Source organism: Clarias gariepinus, unplaced genomic scaffold, assembly GCF_024256425.1.
Source record: "Clarias gariepinus isolate MV-2021 ecotype Netherlands unplaced genomic scaffold, CGAR_prim_01v2 scaffold_34, whole genome shotgun sequence".
In the NCBI taxonomy this organism is placed as follows: Eukaryota; Metazoa; Chordata; class Actinopteri; order Siluriformes; family Clariidae; genus Clarias; species Clarias gariepinus.
Genome location: NW_026521001.1, coordinates 365001 through 388728, shown reverse-complemented (window position 1 = coordinate 388728; position 23728 = coordinate 365001). Strand labels below are relative to the sequence as shown.

Sequence of the window (23728 nt, the reverse complement as noted above, 5' to 3'; positions counted from 1 at the left end):
AGACGCGCACTAAGACCCAGCGGGGAGACGATTACCCACAATTCCGCAGCACAAGAGAGAGAGAAAAACCGTTGGCTCAGTTGTGATACATCTACGTATGCCAATTGATAGTTCTAGGGTGATTTTTTTTTCTCTGGGTGAACTCCCCTTTCAATGTGCCAGATTTGAAGCGACTCAAATAAATGATCGTAACATTCTGTAAGAAACACTGCATGACAGTAACAAACACGAGTGTTATACTCGCCAACACTCTGTACCTGTACTCACCTGGAGGCTTTACACAGGTTAAAGTCAGTATTTATTATTATTATGCTCACTAACATTCTAATTATTCTAAATGATTATCAGTGTTATTTAAATAATAATAAAGATAAATTCGATTTAGTTAAATCAGTTTTATTTCTATAGTGATTAAACAGCGCTCATGTCACAGAGCAGCTTTACAGAATCGAACAATTATAGTGAGTTTATAATTTTATAATATAAAATGTAGGGAAATGTGTATAAACTCTAATAAAATGTTTAAGTTCCTTACCCTAGGGTCTGATGAGCACATGGACTCATGCTTGAATTACAGGTGTGTGTGTGTGTGTGTGTGTGTGTGTGTGAGAGAGAGAGAGAGAGAGAGAGAAAAATGCTGAAAAATGTAAAATGTATAAAAATGGAAATATGTAAATGAAGGATAAGACAAAAAAAGGTAAATTGTGTAAACTAATTTAAATGATAAAATTCTAAAACCAACAAGATCTGTGTGTGTGTGTGTGTGTGTGTGTTAGTTAACATAGCAACAGAATCAGTGTTAATGTGACACACACTTCTACACACTGTCAGTCTAAACAAAAACATTAGTATATATTAGTGAATAATTTTACTTTAAAACAACACACTGAATGATGTGTATAAAGAAAGGAATGGAAAAGAGGAGAAAAGTCTCAGTTTAATTTCTGAATGGTCTCCACTTCTGGCCCCGCCCCCTGTATGCGTGCAGCGTGGGTAATGAGCTGCAGCTCGTCACACAGAGTCTCGTGTCTGAAGGCCAGGCGAATGTCGGGAACGTTGGAGCGGCGGATATCGTTACCGTCAGGACCCTCGCACCTGTACCCTGCCCCCAACCACGACACCTTCACCTGGTGGGCGGAGTCACCAAAATGGAACAGTCATGTAAAACATACTGACTGCAGTGTTGTGTGTGTGTGTGTGTGTGTGTGAGAGAGAGGTAGAGAGAGAAAGAGACTTACCTGGTGTGAGAAGCCACTCATAAGCACACTGTTTCTGGCTAATTCACACATGTCACATGAGCTAAGCTTCCATACTTGAGCAGCAATACTATACTCCTCCATCAGGGGCTCCTGCACACACACACACACTTTAACTACACATATGTGTAATAATGCCATCGCTACATCAGTGGTACATCATTTTTCAGAGGTGGGAGGTAACTGACTAAATGTACTTCAGTTATCTGTACTTTCCTTAAAGAACTTTTATTAGGGCATAATTTTCATTTTTATTTTAACTCCACTCAAAAGTCCAGCAAATACCTGTACTTTTACATGTTACTGAATGGCGTTTCTTTACCTAAACACACTAGTGTGTATTATTTAAAGCCACTCACTGACTGCTAAGCATAATGACATGCCTTTTTTTTTTTTCTTCAATTTTTTTCCCAATTTTCTCGTGTCCAATTCCTCCCCATCACTAGGGGGCTCCACATTAAGGCTACTCCTACCACTCAGTCAGGAGGGCCGAAGACTACCACGTGTTTTTTTCCCGAACGCACCGTTGGGGGCGGAGTAACACACTCAGAGGACAGGTTATCCGCTCCTTCTGCTTGCGTGAGCTAAGTACCTCTCATCCCTCTCCTCTGAGAGAGTTCCAACAGCGAGAGGTTACAGCATCACCCGGGAATCAAACTCACGATCTTCGGATGATAAGGCGAACACTTTACCACTGCACCACTCGGAGGCCCAGAAACACGTTTAATAACGCAACAGGTGTGTGAAATCAGAAGTGTAGCTGGTTACAGACAGTGACGGAAATTCAGATTTTTTTTTACTATGAAAAAGGCCACTGTAAGCGAATACAAGCTCTGTATTTTTAATACTTGAAGGTGAGTACTTCTTTACTTTAACTCCACTGCACTATTTTAGATGATTCAGTCCTGATCTGCTCTCTACATACTAGCACCGCGATTAGCGACTGTTTAGGTAACCAACCTGAGGGGCCAGGGGTAGCTCAGTGGTTAAGGCATTGGACTACAGTTCGGAAGATCCCAGGTTTAAACCCCACAACCACCAAGTTGCCACGTTCGTTATTTATCGTTCAGCATGTAAATATAGCTTAAGGTTCTTTAGATGTGTGTTTACAATAAATACACTCAAATAAATTCAATAGCATGCCTTTTATTAAAAGATTAGAATTATTCTAAAAGAAAGAAATAATAAATAAAATAGATTTTATATTCTCCGGACTAAACTCTGCGCTTCGCTTTTATAACCTATAGAAAGCACAAGGTCCATTAACGCTGATTATTGCTAACAGCCCCGAACTGCCCATGCCAACGTAGGGAGCCTACGGATTGAGCGAGGAGCGATAAAAGATTGAGGCGCACACCATGACAAACACCGCACACACACACTAACACACACACACACTATACAGATGCATCTAAAAAAATTTGAATGTCATCGAAAAATATTTTTACATTTAATTTAAAACGTGAAACTTGTATATTATATGGATTCATTACACACAGACTGATATATTTCAAGTATTAATTTCTTTTCATTTTGATGATTATTGCTTACAGTCAATGAAATCCAAAATTCAGTATTTCAGGAAATTTTAATATTGTTAATAAGCTCAGTAATGTTCAGTAATGTTCAGTAATGTTCAGTAATGTTCAGTAGGGCCTCCGAGTGGAGCAGTGGTAAAGTCATCCGGAGAGCGCTGGTTCGAACCCCGGGTGATGCTGTTTTCCTCTCACAGCCGGAGGCACAGAGAGAGCTGATTGGCCGAGCTCTCTCAGAGAGGAGGGATAAGAGGTACTTGTGCTCCCACATTAATCACGGCTCTACAGCCAATCAGGGGCGTCTGTGAGCACGCGGAAGGGGCGGCTAGTGCTTTCCTCCGAGTGTGTTACTCCGCCCCTAACGGTGCGTGAGCGAGCAGTTCGAAAAGATGCGGTGGTCGGCTGACGTCACGCGGTTCGGAGGAAACACGTGATAGTCTTCGCCCTCCCGACTGAGTGGTAGTAGTAGCCTTAATGTGGAAGCCCCCTAGTGACGGGAAGGAATTGGCCACGACTAAATTAGGGAGAAAATTAGAACCCCCCCCCCCCCCCCCCAAAAAAAAAAGATCAGTAGGCTACACAATTATGTTGAAGACTGCAGACTTGACAGTTGTCCAGAAGACAATCATTGACACCTTGCACATGGAGCATAAGACACAAAAGGTCATTGTTAAAGAAGCTGGCTGTTCACAGAGTGCTGTATCCAAGCACAAGTCGAATGGAAGAAAAAATGTGGTATAAAAAGGTGCATGAGCAACAGGGATAACCGCAGCCTTGAGAGGATTGTGAAACAAAGCGTGAATATAATAGAGTTGCATGGCCTTCTTTGAGTATCCGTACAAAAATGCATTGAGATTTGTTGATATATAAAGCAATTTTGGGTTGTTTACCAATTTATCTCTGCTGTCTTACACAAAGGACTTCATTTAGGAGTTACTCACTACGTTCTCAATCAAATTACAATCTTTGTGTGCCTTTTGTTAGGACTGAACTTGGTAAAACTTCTTTTAAATATGCTGCTACTTCAGATTGGAATCTTCTTCAAAAGGAGATAAAGTTACAGAACTTAGTGTCACTTAAAAATTTTAAGTCCTTATTGTGTAACTTAACTTAAGAGAGAAATCAAATTGTGTGTGATTGTTTTTAATATGTAAACTGTCTTCTTTGTAATGTCTGTTGTTATTTGGCTGCCTATCTTGGCCAGGACACTCCTGGAAAAGAGATGTTAATCTCAGTGAGTTTTTTTCCTGGTTAAATAAAGGTAAATGAATGAATGAATGAAAGCCTATTCAAGAATTTAAGAGAGATTAACAAGCAGTGGACTGCAGCTGGAGTCAGTGCTTTAAGAGCCACCACGCACAGACGTATCCATGACATGGGCTACAACCGTCACATTTCTTGTGTCGAGCCACTCTAGAACCAAAAACAATATCAGAGGCGTCTTACCTGGGCTAAGGACAAAAAGGACTGGACTGTTGCTCAGTGGGCCAAAGTCCTCCTTTCAGATAAAACAAAATTTTGCATTTTATTTTGAAATAAGCTTCAGGTCCAGTGTAAAGTTTTCACAGTCAGTGGCGGTTTGTGGAGACATGTCACCTGCTCATTTTGGTCCACTGTGTTTTATCAGTACCAAGGCCAGTGCAGACTTCTACCAGGAAGTTTTAAAGCTCTTCATCCTTCCCTTTGCTATATGGACGTGCTGATTTCATTTTCAAGCAGGCCTTGGCACCTGCTCCCACTGCCTCGTTTAAGGACCATAGTATCTTTGTGCTTGATTGGGCAGCAAACTTGCCTGACCTAAACCCGAGCTTTAGTGTGAAGCAGCATGTAGGAAATCTTCGTCATGAAGAGACACCAGACCAGGCCAGTATCAGACCAACCTGGGCTTCCATAAGACCTCATCAATGCCACAGACTGATCGCCTCTATGCCACACCACATTGTTGCAGTAATTCATGTAAAGCGAGTCCCGAGCAAGTATTGTGTGCTATACATGTTCATACTCATCAGAAGTCCAACATTTCTGTGTTAAAAAAAAACTTATATTGGTTTTATCTTATATTGGTGTTGAGTAATACTTTAATTTTTCCTATGTTATCTTTACAGGGGATGTAACCTTCACAGTTGATGTTATGTTTACAGGTGATGTGACCCTTACAGGTCATGTTATCTTTATAGATCATGTGACCTTTACAGGGGATGTGACCTTTATAGGTGATATTATCTTTACAGGGGTTGTGACCTTTACAGGGGATGTTACCTTGGTGAAGTGGAACTGCAGCGGATCATCAGTTGAGAGAGAGATCATGAGGCCACGTGACAAGTACTCGTGCAACGGGTTTCTATGGTAACTAAGAAACAGGCTGTTGTTGCTGAGGGGTGACATAGCGATGCCCACCTGAGCCAGGTAATACAGGTACTGCAGCACAGGGGCCTGAGTGCACACACACACACATACACACACACACACAGAGTGTAAGGGCCATATTTCATTCTTGTGATTTGTTGTTATGTTTATCTTATTTCAGTTTATTAGTTAAGCATTAAGCATTAAGTATCATACATATAATTTGTATTGTGACATCATTTCATGTGTTGTTCTGTGACATCATCCCACAGTTATACAGTTCCATGTCTATCACGCACGTTAGTTGTAGTTGTTGTTAAGACACGGAAGGATACAGAAAGGTGTGGAGCACACAAGCTTTTGACCGTGAGACAGTAAGCTAAAAGGAATACAGTAAAATAAGTTGTTGTAACTGTAATCTATCGAAGCTACAGAACACAGCAAGCGACTTGTCGTGACTACAGTGGATTTATGCAAGAAACTGTAACAACCGTTGTTTTTGATGTTAAAAATAAACAAGAGACAAAGAAATCAACGAAACGTCTGATGTCGTCAGTGACACTGTGTAACTAAAGACACGCGTCAGAACTTGTGAATAACATGCACCTACATTAAAGTCAAAAGCTTGGCTCCGCCGCAGAAATGAAGATAAGTGATTTAAGATTGTGAAGAGCGTGCGTGCGACTTCAAAAACGCGCATTAACCGAAATCGAAAGCGAGAAGAGGACTTGCCTGCCTTAAACTTCACCATGTCACACGGCGAGGACAACGCCGCTATCGCCGAATCTGAGCAGGTGATGGTGCTTGACGAACTGAAGAGCGCCAGAGAAGGCAAGTGGAGTCAGTTGACTGTATTATACAATGAACTAGAGGCGCTTATGGACAATGCTTGTAATTTGCATGACGTTAAAGCCAAGCGCCGCCAATACAAAGCGCTGCTAAATGACTTTATTGAAAGTAATGTAACAGTGCGATCGTGCGCAAAGGACGAAGAGTGTGAAACCGATCAGCACCACTGGTATCACCCTAGATTAACGCGCTGCACAGAATTCGTGATAAGAGTGGAGTCGTGGATCGCGGACACTAGTAACCGCTTTAAGTTGCCACAAACAGGTGACGATGGAGTTTCGCCAAACGACAGTGTGTCAATGGCGGAGCGTAAGACGCCCGCCCCCCAAAGGCACGGAAGCGTAACGTCAGCGGCATCCAAGAGGTCCTTAACGTCAGCAGCATCCGAGGCTCGACTAAAAAAGGCAGAAGCCAACAGAGCAGCTTTGCTGGCTAAAGCAGCAACTTTGAGAGATCGGCAGGCGCTGGAGCTGGAGGAAGCACGATTAAAGATTGAGGAAGAGCAATTGAAAGCACAACTAAAGGCTAAACAAGCACAATTAAAGGCACAAAAGGAAAGGCTGGAAATGGAAACGGCGCTTGCAGTGGCCGATGCTGAACTAAATTCTTACCAGAACCGCAAAAAACAACATCCTGCCAGACGGAGCGTGGTCGTCGAAACGAGTGGTGCACGCGCACGAGCAAAACGACCACTGCAACCACAGTTCGGCAACGGAATACCTCGAGCTGCCATCACGCCTCCGAGCAACCCACTTAAGCATGCCAGTGAGTGCCAAACCCATAATGTCAAGCACCCTAATGGAACGGCCCACCCAAGGTAACGAACACTCACTTTACAACACTGACATAGTGGAGCCTCAGGGTAGGATGCCACTTCAGGCAGATCTTACAGAAATGTTTGCAAAGAGTCAGAGGCAACATTCCTTACCTTCGCGCAACGTTCCTCCATTCTATGGTGACCCTCTTGAGTTCACGTCCTTCGTAAGAGCCTTTAAACATGCCATCGAAACCAACACTGATAGCAATCATGATAGGCTGTTCTTTCTCGAGCAGTATACTGAAGGACAGCCTAAGGACCTAGTGAGAAGCTGCCTGCTCATGCCAGAACATCGTGGCTACGCAGAGGCTATGAAACTGTTACATGACAATTTCGGGAAAATGAACAAATTATCGCTACAACGCTGATGCAAAAGGCACTCAACTGGCCGGAAATAAAGTCAGAGGACGGAAAGTCGCTAAAAACTTTCTCCCTGTTCCTAGTAGAATGTTACAATACCATGTCAAGCATCGATTACATGGATGAGCTAGACAATGCTACCAACTTGAGAGGTGTTGCCTCAAAACTGCCCTACAAATTGCGTGAAAAATGGAGAAGCCACGTATACAAGTACGAGGAGCGCAATCAGGAAAGAGCTAAGTTTGTGCAGCTGATGAAATTCGTAGAACGAGAAGCAAAGGTAATGTCCAACCCACTCTTTGGAGACCTGAACGTTTCGACTAGTGGTACAACGACTAGTGGTAAAAAACACAGCAGCAAATCCTCTCCAGGATTCAAGCAAAAAACTGAAGAAAAGAGGGGCAGCAGCTTTGCGACCGGCGTAAAACAGGTTGGTAAAAATCATAGAGACTCAATCACAGTAAAGAGTAGTGGTGCATTAGTTATTAGTGCCTTCACTAAACCTTGTGCATCCTGTGAGCAAGATCATACCCTAGACGAATGCTACAAGTTTAACAATGAGACATATAAGGTCAAATTGGACTTTCTAAAAAAGAATGGATTCTGCTTTGGCTGTTTAGTAAAAGGACATTTAAGCAAAGACTGCACGAAGAAAATTACCTGTCAGTTGTGCTCAAAGAAACATCCTCGCATGCTACACATTGCAGCAAAAGACACAGCTCAAGCGATCGCAAAGGCTGACGAAACCGAACCAGTTCAAACATTGCCTGTTGCAGCGAGTCACGAAACGAGTGCGTGTATCGGGGCTGGAGATGACTGTATTCTCTCCATAGTACCTGTTAAAATAAAGTCCAAAAAAGGCAACAAGACAGTAGAAGTATATGCCTTTATGGACCCAGGTAGCTCTGCTACCTTTTGTACAGAGTCATTAGCAAGGCGATTAAACGTACAAGGTAAAAAAATTGACATCATGTTAAGCACCATGAACGCGAGGAAACAAGTAGTAAGTTACGTGCTTACTGACCTAGAGGTTAGCAGTCTGGAAGAAAACACCTTTGTTGAACTCCCCAAAGTGTTCACACAAAAGAGTATCCCAGTCTCAGTGGAAAATATTCCACAACAGCACGACATTGATAAGTGGCCATACCTCAGCGAAGTAAAACTGCCTTACATTAATGCTGGAGTTGAAGTTCTCATAGGTAACAAAGAGCACAGGCTCCTAGAACCATGGCGAGTGATTAACAGCAGGCACAATGGGCCATATGCAGTAAAGACTGCTCTTGGATGGACCATAAATGGACCTCTTCGAGAGTCGGTCGAGGAAGGCACATGTGACAATGAGCAAGTGAGCGTTGCAGTCAACAGAGTCTCCATCGAAAGTGTAGAACAAATGCTGATACAACAGTACAACCATGATTTTCCTGAACGGAACTGTGATGACAAAGCTGAGTTGTCACAAGAGGACTATCAGTTTTTAGACTCTGTAACTAACTCCCTGCAATGTACCGATAATCACTTCTACATCGGTCTCCCATTTAAGAAAGCAGCTATTCAAATGCCCAATAACCGAAGCGCAGCCATGCAGCACGCACTGAACCTCAAACGGAAGTTTAAGCATAACCGCTCCTTTCACAAAGAGTATCTAAACTTCATGAACGACATGTTTGAAAAGGGTCATGCAGTCAAGGTCCCCACCTAAGTCGACAAGACGGGCAAGTGTGGTACATACCTCACCATGGTGTGTACCATCCTCAAAAGAAAAAGCTAAGGGTAGTCTTTGACTGTGCTGCCAGCTATCAGGGAATATCATTAAATAGCGAGCTTCTGCAGGGACCCGACCTGACAAACTCACTCATTGGGGTGCTCGCACGCTTTAGACAAGAAGAAGTTGCCATGATGGCAGATGTGGAAGCCATGTACTATCAGGTCAGAGTTCCGGAAAAGGACACAGACTTGTTGCGTTTCCTGTGGTGGCCGAATGGAGACATGAGTCAGGACTTGGTTGAGTATAAAATGGTTGTTCATTTGTTTGGTGCAAAATCATCTCCAAGTGTAGCTAACTTCGCCCTTAGGAAAACAGCAGAAGAAAACCGCAGCAATGCATCTGCCGAGGCAGTCAACACAGTACTTAAAAACTTTTATGTAGACGACTGCTTGAAGTCTGTCTCTAGTCATAGTCAAGCAGTTGCGCTATATAGTAATCTCACCAAACTGTGCGCAAGTGGAGGGTTTCACCTCACCAAGTGGGCAAGTAATAGTCGTACATTGCTAGCTTCCATCCCTGAGGGTGAGAGAATTAAAGACATGAGGGACTTAGATTTGAGTAAAGACGTACTCCCTGTTGAGAGGGCTCTAGGGGGTGCTGTGGTGTATTAATTCAGACACGCTCAAGTTCAAGATTAGTTTAAAAGAGCGGCCTGTGACTAGAAGAGGAATCTTGTCAGTCACTAGTTCAATTTATGACCCCTTAGGCTTCCTTGCACCAGTCATACTGCCAGCTAAGATCTTAATGCAGCAGTTATGTAAAGAGAGACTCGCTTGGGATGATGACATTCCCGAACAATTTATAAAACAATGGAGGGCCTGGCTACACGAGTTGCATCAATTGTCTGAGTTTAGTGTAGCAAGATGCGTAAAACCAGTTGACTTTGGAGTCACCACTACAGCACAACTTCACCACTTCTCAGATGCAAGTGAAATGGGATATGGAGTTGTCTCGTATATTAGGTTAGTAAATGCTGATGGACTTACACACTGTGCATTCATGATGGGGAATTTTCGCGTAGCGCCCTTGAAACAAACTACTATCCCCCGAATGGAATTGACAGCGGCAGTGGTCGCCGTAAACAACGACAAAATGTTGAAAGGTCAACTGGAAATAGAACTGCTGGACTCTGTGTTTTGGACCGACAGCACAATTGTTTTGAGATACATTGTTAATGAAAAACTTCGCTTTAAAACCTTTGTCGCTAACAGAATCTCCATCATACGAGAGTCAACCAAGCCACAGCAGTGGAGGTACGTCAACACTTTAAAAAACCCAGCCGACGCTGCTTCCAGAGGAGTTTCCTGTGAAAAATTCATGAAAAACAACAATTGGATCCATGGCCCGCCCTTTCTTAAAACACCAGAGAGTAAATGGCCTGAAAACATTCACGATCTGTCGACGAAAGAGGATGACATTGAGATTAAACACTCAGCCTCAACGAATCTTGTAAAAACTACAGAAAGCACAGATGCCGTGAGTAAGCTGATTAACTATCACTCCAACTGGTATTAGTTAAAAAGATCCGTTGCCTGGATTCTTTGCGTTAAAGACATGCTTAAACAGAGAACGAAAAGGATTAAGGGACAGGCAAACAACTCAATAATAGAAAACCATAAGTCTCTAACAATTAAGGACTTAACAAGGGCAGAAAACGAAGTCATTAAGTTCGTTCAAAACCAAAAATTCAAAGACGAAATTTCCATGTTACAAAAGGGTAATGCTTCCGTAAAAAGAAACCGTTGTCTCTCCAAACTAGATCCAGTACTGCAGGATGGAGTGCTAAGAGTAGGAGGACGTCTTGGTAGGTCTGCAATGCCTGAGCATGCAAAACACCCTGTCATTATACCCAAAGACTCACACATTACAACTTTAATCTTAAGAAACACTCACGAACAGGTCGGACATTGTGGAAGGAATTATATGCTTTCAAAATTGCGGCAGAAATACTGGATTCCGACAGCAAATTCCCTTGTGAGAAAGTTTCTGTCCAGTTGTGTGACATGCAGAAAGATCAAAGCGAAGAATAGTGAACAAAAAATGTCAGAACTGCCACGCGATAGAATAACACCAGATCACCCACCGTTCACTAACGTAGGGGTAGACTATTTTGGACCCTTCGAGGTCAAACGGGGTAGAAGTAATGTTAAAAGATATGGCGTATTGTTTACTTGTCTGACAACAAGAGCCGTGCACATTGAAGTCGCGCAGTCATTAGATACAGACTCCTGCTTAAATGCTATTCGACGCTTCATGTGCAGAAGAGGCCAGGTGTCAGTTATGAGAAGTGATAATGGAACAAACTTCATAGGCGCTGAGACTGAATTGCGTAAAGCTATCCAACAGTGGAATCAGTCAAAAATTGAAGGCGTCCTCATGCAAAAGGGGATACAATGGATATTTAATCCTCCTGCTGGGTCTCACTTCGGTGGAATATGGGAAAGGCAGATAAGGTCAGTTAAAAAAATCTTGAGGTCTGTACTAAAAGAACAAACACTAAACGATGAGAGCTTGCACACATTCCTGTGTGAGGTGGAAGCTATAATAAATGACCGTCCCCTGACCACCGCTACAGACGATCCCACAGACCTGGAGCCCCTGACACCTAACCACCTGCTGCTGATGAAAAAACAGCCAAACTTGCTTCCTGGTCCTTTCAAAAAAGAGGACACTTACGCACGTCGCAAGTGGAAGCAAATTCAGTATCTTGCTGACCTATTCTGGAAGCGATGGGTGCGTGAATACTTGCCCTTGCTTCAGGAGCGCCAAAAATGGTCTCAGGTGAGAAAAAACCTCTCGATTGGAGACGTAGTTCTAATAATTGATGAGTCTTCTCCAAGAAATTCATGGGTCGTCGGACGGATCACGAAAGTGTTCCCTGATAAAAAAGGACTTGTAAGACGTGTACTGGTCAAAACTAAAACCAGTACCCTGGAAAGACCCATCGATAAGCTGTGCCTGATATGTGAAATGGACTGTTAATTACCTTATAAAGTAGTCATGTTCCTTTCATTTGGTACGCAGCAATATGAATACCTTAAGTTAAACCGTTAAAAAATGTTTAAAGTGTTAAGAAAGTTAATTTAAATTTTAATCCAATAGTAAATGTTGTGGCCCAATTGTAAAAAAAAGGAAAAAACAACAAAACAAAAAATGTGTGTAATTGTCAGTCTTCCTGCCTGTCAATTAGGGGCTGGAAATGTAAGGGCCATATTTCATTCTTGTGATTTGTTGTTATGTTTATCTTATTTCAGTTTATTAGTTAAGCATTAAGCATTAAGTATCATACATATAATTTGTATTGTGACATCATTTCATGTGTTGTTCTGTGACATCATCCCACAGTTATACAGTTCCATGTCTATCACGCATGTTAGTTGTAGTTGTTGTTAAGACACGGAAGGATACAGAAAGGTGTGGAGCACACAAGCTTTTGACCGTGAGACAGTAAGCTAAAAGGAATACAGTAAAATAAGTTGTTGTAACTAATCTATCGAAGCTACAGAACACAGCAAGCGACTTGTCGTGACTACAGTGGATTTATGTAAGAAACTGTAACAACCGTTGTTTTTGATGTTAAAAAATAAACAAGAGACAAAGAAATCAACGAAACGTCTGATGTCGTCAGTGACACTGTGTAACTAAAGACACGCGTCAGAACTTGTGAATAACATGCACCTACACAGAGTGTAACTACAGAATGATGATTAATCATACACTTATATTAAAATGTTAGTACCTCTGTTTCCATTCGTGTTTTTGTGTAAAACCATAATAAAAATCATCTGAATGTAGCGAGTCTAAGTATTCTGCAAATACTGATTCTGAAAAAATATTGTAACGATCAGATTAATATTATAAACTGAGTTACATTAAACGAGAGATCTTTGATGTTGCATTAAAACTCAATGAGCAAGAAAAACGAACACTAAAGACAAAGATCCCTCGTTTGGTGTAACTCAGTTTATTATATTAATCTGATCATTAAATAATGGTGCCCTGTGTGAGAATCTTGTTTTGTGTGTTTTTTTTTTTGATGTTATAAAACGGAATGAGCAAGATGGATACTACTGCTAAAACTGCTAATGTACAGGATGTCAGTATGGCGACCCAGATAATCGTAAGTGTGTATGTGATATACACGCGGTAGACTTTGCTGTAGGCTCTTTTGTAACCCAAGGCAATCTTGCAGCAGAAATAACTCCTTTAATAATTTCACTGTACATATTTGATAAACATTCTGATGATGATGGTGATGATTGTGTGTCTAGTTGGGCTGTGGTACAAACATTGCAGACAGAGGTAAAACTGTCAAGTGGATTTATTGGATCTTGCAGAAAAAGTTAACACTCTAGAACATAATTTTCAAGAATCCACTGATATATTTTAAACAGGGAAACCAGTTTTCATCAGGCCCTGGATGCTAGCTTAGCAGGGTTGGAGGGCTACTTCCAAGAGGCCCTAGAAAAACTAGAGAGAGTGGTTACAGACAGTTTTTTGCGAAGAGACGCTATGTAAGAGAGTCAGATGAAAAAGAGTCTTCACAGACTACAGGCCTGCACCCCTGCACCATCGCACACCTCCATACTGCCTTTACCCAGGACCCCAGTCATGGCCCCTAGGGGAAATGTACAACTCAGAGTAAGCAGTGTAACCTATGATGATCCTCCCTTAGTTACAGGACACTCATCTAATCTACCTACCTCTCGGAATTGCTACTTCCTCCTTTGGTGCTCGACCACCCATCCGCTTGAAATTTCTATCGTTTGGAGACTGCTTCAGAAGGTTGTGCTCGTCCACTGTCTCTGAGAAATGAAAAAACTACCTAGAGATCAGGTCACTCTCCAGCGGGGTGCTCGTCGAAACGCTCAGCACAGTCCTGCGGATACACGATGGACGGTTGGGAGAAGTGGCGCATTGTGTGCCTGGCCGCACTGTCTCTGGAGGATGTTGAAGATATCTACCTATTCGGAACTCTGATATCAGGGATTCTGCTGATTGGATTAGGTGGGATACTTGGATATCGTAAAATTTTAAAAGTAGTCAGTCTCAACCCCAAGAGACTGGCTGGCTGGGAAATAGTGGTGACGAGAGCTGTCAGTAATCAGACTGTGGTACTGGACCGCAAATTGGATAACATCTTGGTGAGACTAGCAGCTATGCAACGTGATTTGGACAGACCTGGAGACCAGTGATGGACATTAAATATCTGTGAAATTGGCAGATATTGATTGAAACCTGGAAAATATGTTTTTCTTTTTCGGCTGCCCCTTTTCTTTCCAGCTACTGGATTTCAAGGCCGTGCCTGGAGACATAACTAACTCCCCGAAGACCAAGATAACGAGACGCTCTGGAATCCTACTCCTCCCCCCTTGAAGGACACCTGGCGCAGACTATTACGGGATGTTACAGGCTTACAAACTGATACGCACGCACTCACGCACACACATAACAGCTACAGATAGACACTCTACCTTCCCCATATCCAACGCCTTCGTGTGCTTATTCCCTTCAGTGTGGGCAGGCGGAATCGGGACCAGCGCTCTCTAGCTGCAGGGACTGGAGCTGTTTGCCTACATTGGACATTACCTATCCCCCGTACCCTCATCGTTGCAATGTTTATGTCTTGTGTTTACATGTTTTTCTGTGCTTGTTGCTGAGGTATTTTTTGTACCCCTGATCACACACTGCCCTTTTCGAAGGACAGTCTGGGAGGGGATTTTTTTACCCTCGTTATCCTAATGTATCTTATTCCTTATTTTCTATGATGGCGCCGGTTAGGTGGCTGCCGTCGCGACTCTGTGGTCGCACAAAATCATTTCACTGCATATTGTACTCTGTATGATTGTGTATGTGACAAATAAAATTTGAATTTGAATTTGAGATGTTCCCTCTGCAGGACGCGAAAGCACAGAAGACTATAAAGGTCCTGCAGAGATTTTTACCAGATGGGTGATCTCTAAATATTTAATCTGGGTACATCGTGGGTACTAGCAGGTCTCTGTAAAACCTGGGGCAACATTTAGAAAAACTGAGCACAAGATATCATTCACCAACCAACTGGACTTTAAAAACAAGAATAGCTGGCTATAGTACTGGCTATCAAAGTTCCGCTATGCTCGGCAGACCACTCAAGACACCACTGGGACGGCTAACTAACCAACCAACCACTCCTGATCATGCAGCCTACACATTAGTCGACAGCCAAAAAACCATCGTGGAGAAAGTGAAACTTTGAAAAAAAAAAGCCAGATCCTGCAACTCCCGACGGAATGATGCACACAGTGTTTGTGTTGCCATTTTTTTATGGAGCTTAATGGGAAAAACTACCTAGAGATCAGGCCACTCTCCAGCGGGGTGCTCGTCGAAACGCTCAGCACAGTCCTGCGGGGACCTGCTCTGAGCTGGTGGATTCCCATTGACTGGATTGAACTGCTGAAAAATGTTACCCTGTGCCATTATTTATTTAAGAAAATAAAAATTGTGTGAGGGGAACATTAAGTGCTCCTTACTGCCTCCACAGAATTTAAGAGATATAAGTTACAGCCAGGTGCTGCTCATCATCAGCCCTTGATTAATTGATCATCAGCAGGTGTGCAGACCTCTATAAAAGTAGACATTTTGGCAAGTCTTGAGCAAGTTTGCTGGTCTGGAGCATTCAGGTGCGTGTATGCTTCCCTGTTTTTTGGGAAAAACCCAATTTCAGCATTTCAGCAGAAACACCTCATACTGTACCCACTGTTAAGCACAGCAGTGGAGGAGTAATGGTTTGGGCTTGTTTTTGCAGCCAGAGGACCTGGACGTTAAGTCGACCATGAACTCGTCTGTATACCAGAGAATTCTAGAGGTAAATATGAGGCCGTCTGTCCAACAGATAAAGGTTGGTGGAAATTGGCTCATGCAACAGGACAATGATTAGAAGTTCACCAGTAAATCTACATCAGAATGGCTGAAAAGAAATAGAAGGTATTGGAATAGCAGAGTCAAAGTCCAGACCTCAACCCGACTGAAATGCTGCGGTGGTAATTTAAGAGAGCTGTGTATAAGTGGACGGCCAAAAAACTCACTGAACTGAAGCAATGTTGTAAAGAAGAGAGGACCAAAACCATGTGAGAGACTGATAAAGTCATACAGGAAACCAGTACTTCAGGTTATAGCTGCTAAAGATGGATCTACAAGACACTGAATCAGTGGGTTACTTAGTATTGCTTGTATATATACTTTTTTTTTTTTGTTAAATAAATAATGTCACGTTGGAAACGTTTATATGTTGTTGGTCTGGGATTGTATTTGCCAAATACTGAAACATGATACAATCAGATGATTTCTACTGTGTTTTTACAGAAAAAAGAAAAATTAAAAGAACTAACTTTTTATTCTAAACAATATTTTTATTGATTTTAAACAGGGATACAACAGGGTAAACATGTAAAGTTTCAATATACAGTGGTTACTCAATCGGAATGTAGGTTCTACCGTCGCCGCGCTCGGCGGTACCGTTTGGCTTTGTGCGTTTGCTGGCTTTTACCGCTGAGTGGCACTATATAACTACAGACTGATGCCTCATGCCTTAGTTCATTCTCTGCTGGATTAATAAGACTTACGGGAAAAGGGTAATTTATTTAGGTAAAATGGGGAAGGAAAGTGTTGAAGGAGGGAGAAAGGAAAGAATGGAATAAAGGTTGTGCATGTGCAGTTCCGGGGGCTGTGCCACACTGGCATGCAGGCACACAGCTGACGATAAGTGTTGGTGCGCGGAGTGGCAGAACTGAGCACGCGGAGGCAGCGCTCCTGCACGCTCCCTCGTGACGGCGCTTCTTCCGCTGTCGATGGCCGGCGCGAGTCCTCGCTGACGTAAAAACTTAACACAAACGTCCTCGCAGCCTTTTCCTCTTCGGCAGCGGGGCTGCGAGGGCGGGCACGTTGCGGGAGTGAAGATGCCGCGGGAGCTCGCGCAGCTCTTTCTTGCACTGTCCTCAGCGCGGAGATCAAAGGGCGGAATTCTAGTGTCCTTGTTTAAAGTCCCTGGGGCGCATCACATCGCCCCACTGACATGCTCCTTTCATATTCTCCATCACATCACGTACTTCCCAGACCTCAGACGAAACTCCGCGCCCTGCTTTTATAATGCGGAGCAAGCCCGAGATCATATTAACGTTAATTATTGCCAGCCGGCACGAATAGGCGGCTCCGTCCCTTGGCTGCCTATTCAGGGAGCCTACGGAGTGAGCGAGTAGCAATAGTAGATTTGGGCGCACGCCTATCACAGACGCAAGCCGTGGCAGATCATCATAATGGTCTTTAACTTGTATTTCATAAGGTTTTCCGAGCGGTGGTACAGCGCAACGGGGGTCATTATTTACTATTAAACATTAAACGAATTTACAAAACTTTATGCGTGCGATTAAGCGCTGATTCTACATAGGAAAGTAAAGAAGAGGATCCTGATGCTCAATATAACAAATATTGCAAGTAAATAACAATAGTCCACGTTTAAAAAAGCATTTTTATTTAGATTATAAAAAATAATCCTGCATCTATTTTAGGTGTTCCAGCTGCCACTGTTCTAGAATTCAAATTAAATCAAATCTTATTAGGATCAAATTTTAGCACAATAAATGTTAACACAGTGAGCCTTTAGATTTTATCACTTGTAATTAGAAAAGAAGCGTGTAGGGTTTTGTGTCATCTTATTTTTTGTGTTCTTTAAATTTATAGTAGATTTATTAACTAAAATAAATGACCATAAAATTAAAACAGTGTTAGGACGTTCTACTGTGTCAGCAGATGTCGGTCTTTCAGCCCCGCTTGTGTTTTTGCGTTATTATAAGAATGAAATGCAGTAGACTGTTATGATTTGTAAGGGGTTCGACCCATGTTACCCAAACGACTCAGTTCAGGTGTAAGTAAATGGATAGAAAGTAAATGGCTGTGCTGGGGGAGGGACGTGCTAATGATTTGGTCGGCTCTGTGTGTGTGTGTGTGTGTGTGTGTGAGAGAGAGAGGGGGGTGTCGCGGTGGTTGATTATTCAGTGAAACAAAGGCTCAGCTGAAAAATGTTAGACACATCAGTCACCTAACCCCCAATAAAAGGTATTTAGTTGTAATATAACAGATGCGCACTAAATACCAAACCTAAACCAGGCACGAGGATTAATAAACCAAGATAGCCCCCATACCCGTTTTTTTTTTTTATAAAAATACCAAAGAATATTATTGTGTATAGACTGATTAAAAACAATGCAATTTACGCTATCATAAGGAAAATCTCAAGTTCTTCCATTCCAAGGATTAAAAAGGCAACAATGTTGACTTTAGAATCTAGAATCCAGAAGATTAAAATTACACAAATTTACATCACTGAAAGTCAGCCTCAGATTCAAGAGGTTTTTAAAGTGGGGAGAAGTGCATTTCAGTTCCTCTGAATGTATAGGTGAGAACAGCCGATTCACACCTGGGAAGGGTGGATAATTTGTATTTGAATGTTGTCTGGCATTGTAAAGCACTATAGTGACACTAAAAGAACAACCCAGGATTAATAGGAATTCTTATACTGCATAAACATTATTTAGCACAAAAAAATTCCTCGCGCTCGGGAAAACTATGCGTGCGGTTGAGCGCCGATTAGACTTTAGGAAATTAAAGCGGAGGGTTTTAATTTAGACTATAAAAAAAATAACCTGCGTCTATTTTTAGGCGTGCCAGCTGCCACTTTTTAGTTAGAAGTTTTCAATACAAATCTTATAATGCCCACAAGACATGACGGAATAAAGGCACGGCTTATTATGATCCCGGGCTTGCACCCAGCGCTATAAAATACTTAGGGTTTGTTGGGTTACAGTGGATTTTACTACGCGGTGTAAGTGCAATGGCCATCCGTCCGCTCGCGCTGACTCTGCTCTCCGCGGATGGCCGGACCGGCCCCTCCCACCTCTCGCTCCTTTGAAGTCCCCGGGACGCGTTCCATTTGCCCCACTTGCATGCCGCACTTCACCGTTGTTGCACGCGTGTTGCATACACAGAGCGTAGTGAAATCCACTTTAACCCAACAAACCCCGAGTATTTTATAGCGCAAGGTGCAAGCCCGGGAGCATTAGCAACGATAGCTCACCAGTCATGTGTAATTCTGCGGTCCCGCTGCTTTGCATGTCTGAAGGGGAGGACGCCTAACTAGTGAGCGAGGAGCGACATTGATTTGGGCGCACGCCGTGACAGGCTAAAAAAAAACTGTTGTCAGATTAATGTGTAAAAACTATATAATAAAACTATATAAGACTACATGCCTTTATAAGACTCAACTTTTATTTAAGCGCACTTACAATAACGAAAAAACTTAATGATTTTGTAAATGTTTGAAAGCAAATGAGGTGCGCTGTTCTGTATTGTTTTTGGTGAACTTAAGCGCGTCAGAAAATGAACTCAAACGTTTTTTTAAATGGTCAGAGTCAGTCTGCTTGTTGTTTTCCCGACGCATCCATAATCAAACTTCAAGGAAAACTTCATGAGTGCTGATTTAGACTATGTAGTTAATTAAAGAGGAGAATCACGATGCCGAATCGAAGTCCTAAGCCCAAACCTCATTTAAATTAAATTAAATTAACAAATATTATAAGTAAAAAAACAATAGCCCACGTTTAGAAACCGTTTATAAATTCTTTCCGACATGAGTTGGCCCGGTGTTATGCGCAGAGCACTGGGAGATTTCCTGAAGCTCCGAAATCGCTGGGCATGTTTTGTAAATAGACGCTATCTTTAATAACTGATGGAGGTTTTGAGCTGTATACACACACATTCCTGCCTAAACAACTCTTAAAACTACACCTGTGACACAATAAACAGTAATATTTCGAACATTCTGCAGGCTGATATTTGGAGAAACGAAAGAATAATGAATAAACCAGTTGTTGGGTCAAAATAACCCAACCAGGTGTTCATTCGTAAACTACATCTCATATGAGCCAACATGAGCAACCCAACAATGTGTTTAAATTACCTGAAATAATCCAGAACTTAAATAACAATAAACAGATACAGAGATACGCTGTATAACAGTCACTATTGTATTTACTGCAACGAGCAAAAATGTCACTTTGCGCCACCTGGCGGCCATTTCACGAATGACTTTAAAATGCAACTGATTTATTTTGGCCGCTGACGTTTTTACACGGCGGTGAGTGCGACGGTAATAACCATTCCAATTGATCAACTACTGTACTGTAGATTCTATGACCCCCTTATAAACCCTATAGCACCCACCCCACCCCTCCCTGACTCCAAGCCAGCTTTACATGTATAAGAAAGGCTAGACGCCAGGCATCTAAAAAAAAAGGGGAAAAATAAAAAAAAAAAAAAAAAAATATATATATATATATATATATATATATATATATATATATATATATATATATACACACATATGGAGCTGGAAGTTTTTTAGTTCTGCATGCAAAAAAAAGGGAAAGGAAAAAACAAACAGACAAAATTAAATAAGAATGGAATCAAACTATAAATGTATATGAAAAAAGCGAAGGAAGGGCCCCCACACACCTGCTGAAATTTCAAATCTGAATAACGGATTGAGTAGTGAATCTTCTCCAGGAACAAACAGGACATAATATCTCTGAGCCACTGGGCGTGAGTGGGTGACGTGGCATCCTTCCACTTGAATAAAATAGAACGCCTAGCCAGGAGTGTCGCAAAAGATAACAGACGCTGTTTAGCAGGAGTTAGACGCTTATCTTCCTCTCCAGTGACACCAAAGAGAGCGATCAGAGGGTCTGGTTCAAGGTTGCATTTCAATATGTACGACAAGGTTTTAAAAACATCCCTCCAGAATTTTTCCAAGTTCGGGCATGTCCAGTACATATGAATAAGAGACGCCTCTCCACTTTTACATTTATCACAGCAAGGATCAATGTCTGGGTAGAAACGGGAAAGTTTAAGTTTAGAAAAATGAGCCCTGTGTACAACCTTGTGCAAAGCTTGATGCCCTTATTGTACCATTCCTGAAACACTGAATCATGTAAAGGAGGTTGGAAGAGATAGTTAGAGACGATAGGACTGGACAGAGAGAAGCCCAGAAGACCGCAGTGCTTTCTGAACTGAGCCCATACTCTCAGGGTATGCCTAACAACTGAATTATTGATAGATTTAATTGAGGGGATGGGGAGTGCAGATCCAAGGAGTGCAGAGACAAAGAGATTTTTGACAGACTTTATCTCCATTTCCACCCAGGCAGGCCGATTAGGTTGGTTGTGAAAATATCCCCAAAAGATGACAGATCGAATGTTTGCTGCCCAGTAGTAAAAACAAAAATTAGGCAGAGCCATGCCACCGTCTCTTTTAGATCTTTGAAGTAGGGACTTATTCAATCGTGGATGTTTACCTTTCCAAAGGTAAGAGGATATAATTGAATCTAAAGCACCAAAGTAAGATTTGGGAATAAACACTCATTTTAATGGCATTAATGCGTCCCACCAGGGAGATGGACAGTGGTGACCATTGTCCCAAGTCCTTTTTTGTTGGGCTCAACAACCTAATGAAATTTTCTTTAAAAAGGTCTTTATGTTTTCTTGTGATTGTAATACCAAGATAGGTAAACTGATTTTTCACTATGTTGAAAGGAAAATTGTGCATACCAGTTGTTAGTGCTGTATTATTTAGCAGAAAGAGTTCACTTTTGTGCAAATTCAGCTTATATCCTGAAAAATAGCTAAATTCACTGAGCAATGACAGCACAGGTGGAAGGGAGGAGATTGGATTTGATATAAAAAGTAGAAGATCATCTGCATAAAGGGAAACTTTATGTTCTTCTCCCTGCCTCCAAATCCCAGATACATCCCTACAACTGCGGAATACAATTGCTAGTGGCTCAATGGCAAGGTTAAAGAGCAATGGGCTAAGAGGACACCCCTGATGAGTTCCTCGCTGAAGGCTGAATGGTTGGGACTGCTGAGCATTTGTCAAAACTGAGGCAGTAGGGCTTGAATATAATAATTTAACCCAAGTGATAAAACTTGGACCAAAATTTAATTTTTTTAAAGCCCTAAATAAATACTCCCATTCCACACGATCAAAAGCCTTTTCAGCATCGAAAGAAAGGACACACTCAGGGATCCCCTCTGATGGTGTGTACAGGATATCCATAAGGCGTCTAATGTTAAAATAAAAAAAACGATTTTTGACAAAACCGGTCTGGTCCTCAGATATAATAGAGGGTAAAACATTCTCTAATCTACGAGCCAAGACTTTAGCAAGGATTTTAACATCCACATTGAGAAGAGAGATTGGTCTATATGAAGAGCACTCTGTTGGGTCTTTATCCTTCTTTGCTATGAGGGTGATGCGAGCCTTATTAAATGACACGGGCAGCTTACCTTGCTGAAAAGATTCAGATAGAACCGAAGCTAGTTGTGGTGCAAGGTATGAGGAGAATCATTTAAAAAACTCTGCAGGGAACCCGTCAGGACCCAGGGACTTACCAGATTGCAATGATGAAATAGCTGAAATGATTTCCTCCTGTGATATGGGCCCTTCTAATTTTAATTTGGAATCGGGGACAGTGTTGGGATATCTAGTTGAGTCAGGAAATTCTCAACTGAACTATGGTCCTTAGGCAACTCAGAAGTATATAATCGAGAATAAAAATTCCTGAATGCATCATTAATTTTGGAATGATTGGTAGTAATGGTACCATCCTCCATCTGAATTTTTGTAATGTGTTGCTGTGCTCTAAATCCTCTTAACTGACTAGCTAAAAGTTTCCCAGATTTGTCACCATGAATGTAAAATTGGCTCCTACTCTTTAATAATTGGCATTCAATTACATGCATCGAGATGAGTTCAAACTTACTTTGCAATTCTACGCGTTTTTTTATACAGATCGGGGTTTTTAAATAGAGCATACTGCTGATCAATTTCTTTAATTAGGTTGATTAGATCTTTTCGCTCTTTATATGCCTCCCTTTTCATATTTGAGTGTATGAAATTATCTGTCCCCTGAGGTCGGCTTTTAGAGCATCCCAAACAGTTAAACATGACACTTCAGATGTTTCATTTGTGTTTAAGAAAAAAACTATTTGATCTTCCATAAATTTAACAAAATCATCCTCTATCAGTAACGATGAATTAAAATGCCAATTTTTATTAATCTGAAGTAGATTGGGGATCTTTAGAGACATAAGAACCTCATAAGCACAAGAATTAACCATTGGGATCAATTGATTATCGATGAAGAAATAATCAATTCTGGAGAAAGTATGATGAACATTTGAGAATAAGGAGTATCCCTTTTTTGGATTAAGGAAGCGCCATATGTCAGAAATACCAAAGCTGCAAAGACAGGACTGAAGTAGTGTGGCGGATTTACTCAGAGGTATAGGATTGGGAGATGACCTGTCAAGTGATGGATCTAAACAGCAGTTAAAGTCTCCCCCTAATATGAGAGAGTATGAGCTCAGATCTGGTAGAACAGAGAAGAAATGTTCAAAGAAGGAAACATCATCGTAATTAGGGACATATAAATTAGCCAACACTAGATTAGTATTAAATAACTTCCCTGAAACAATGATATAACGACCATGTATATCCGCAATAATATTATGCTGCTCAAAAGAAATGTTTGGATTAATGAGAATTGAGACACCCCTAGCTTTGGCCTGAAAGGTCGAGTGGTAGTGCTGCCCACGTTAACACGACATAAGACGAGAATTATCAGAACTGCGAATGTGAGTTTCTTGTAAAAATGTGATTGCAGTGTTAAGTTGCTTAAGGTGTGAGAGCACCTTCCTTGACCGGATGG

At 41.7% G+C, this 23728-nt stretch overlaps 1 protein-coding gene across 4 annotated transcripts in view; it reads right to left on the bottom strand.

The window, feature by feature from the left end:
* Window positions 1–145: 145 nt before the first annotated feature.
* LOC128517088 (AMP deaminase 2-like) overlaps window positions 146–23728 on the bottom strand; it is a 44366-nt gene continuing 20783 nt past the window's right edge. For 3 of the 4 annotated variants that reach the window (XM_053490862.1, XM_053490861.1, XM_053490863.1), the window contains 3 exons: window positions 5051–5224; window positions 1239–1349; window positions 146–1127 (listed from right to left, as the gene is read on the bottom strand). In XM_053490862.1, coding sequence (XP_053346837.1) covers window positions 933–1127; window positions 1239–1349; window positions 5051–5224 — 480 coding nt within the window. In that variant the 3' untranslated portion in view covers window positions 146–932. The remainder of the gene's footprint in view (window positions 1128–1238; window positions 1350–5050; window positions 5225–23728) is intronic. The other variant, XM_053490864.1, reaches the window with a different exon arrangement.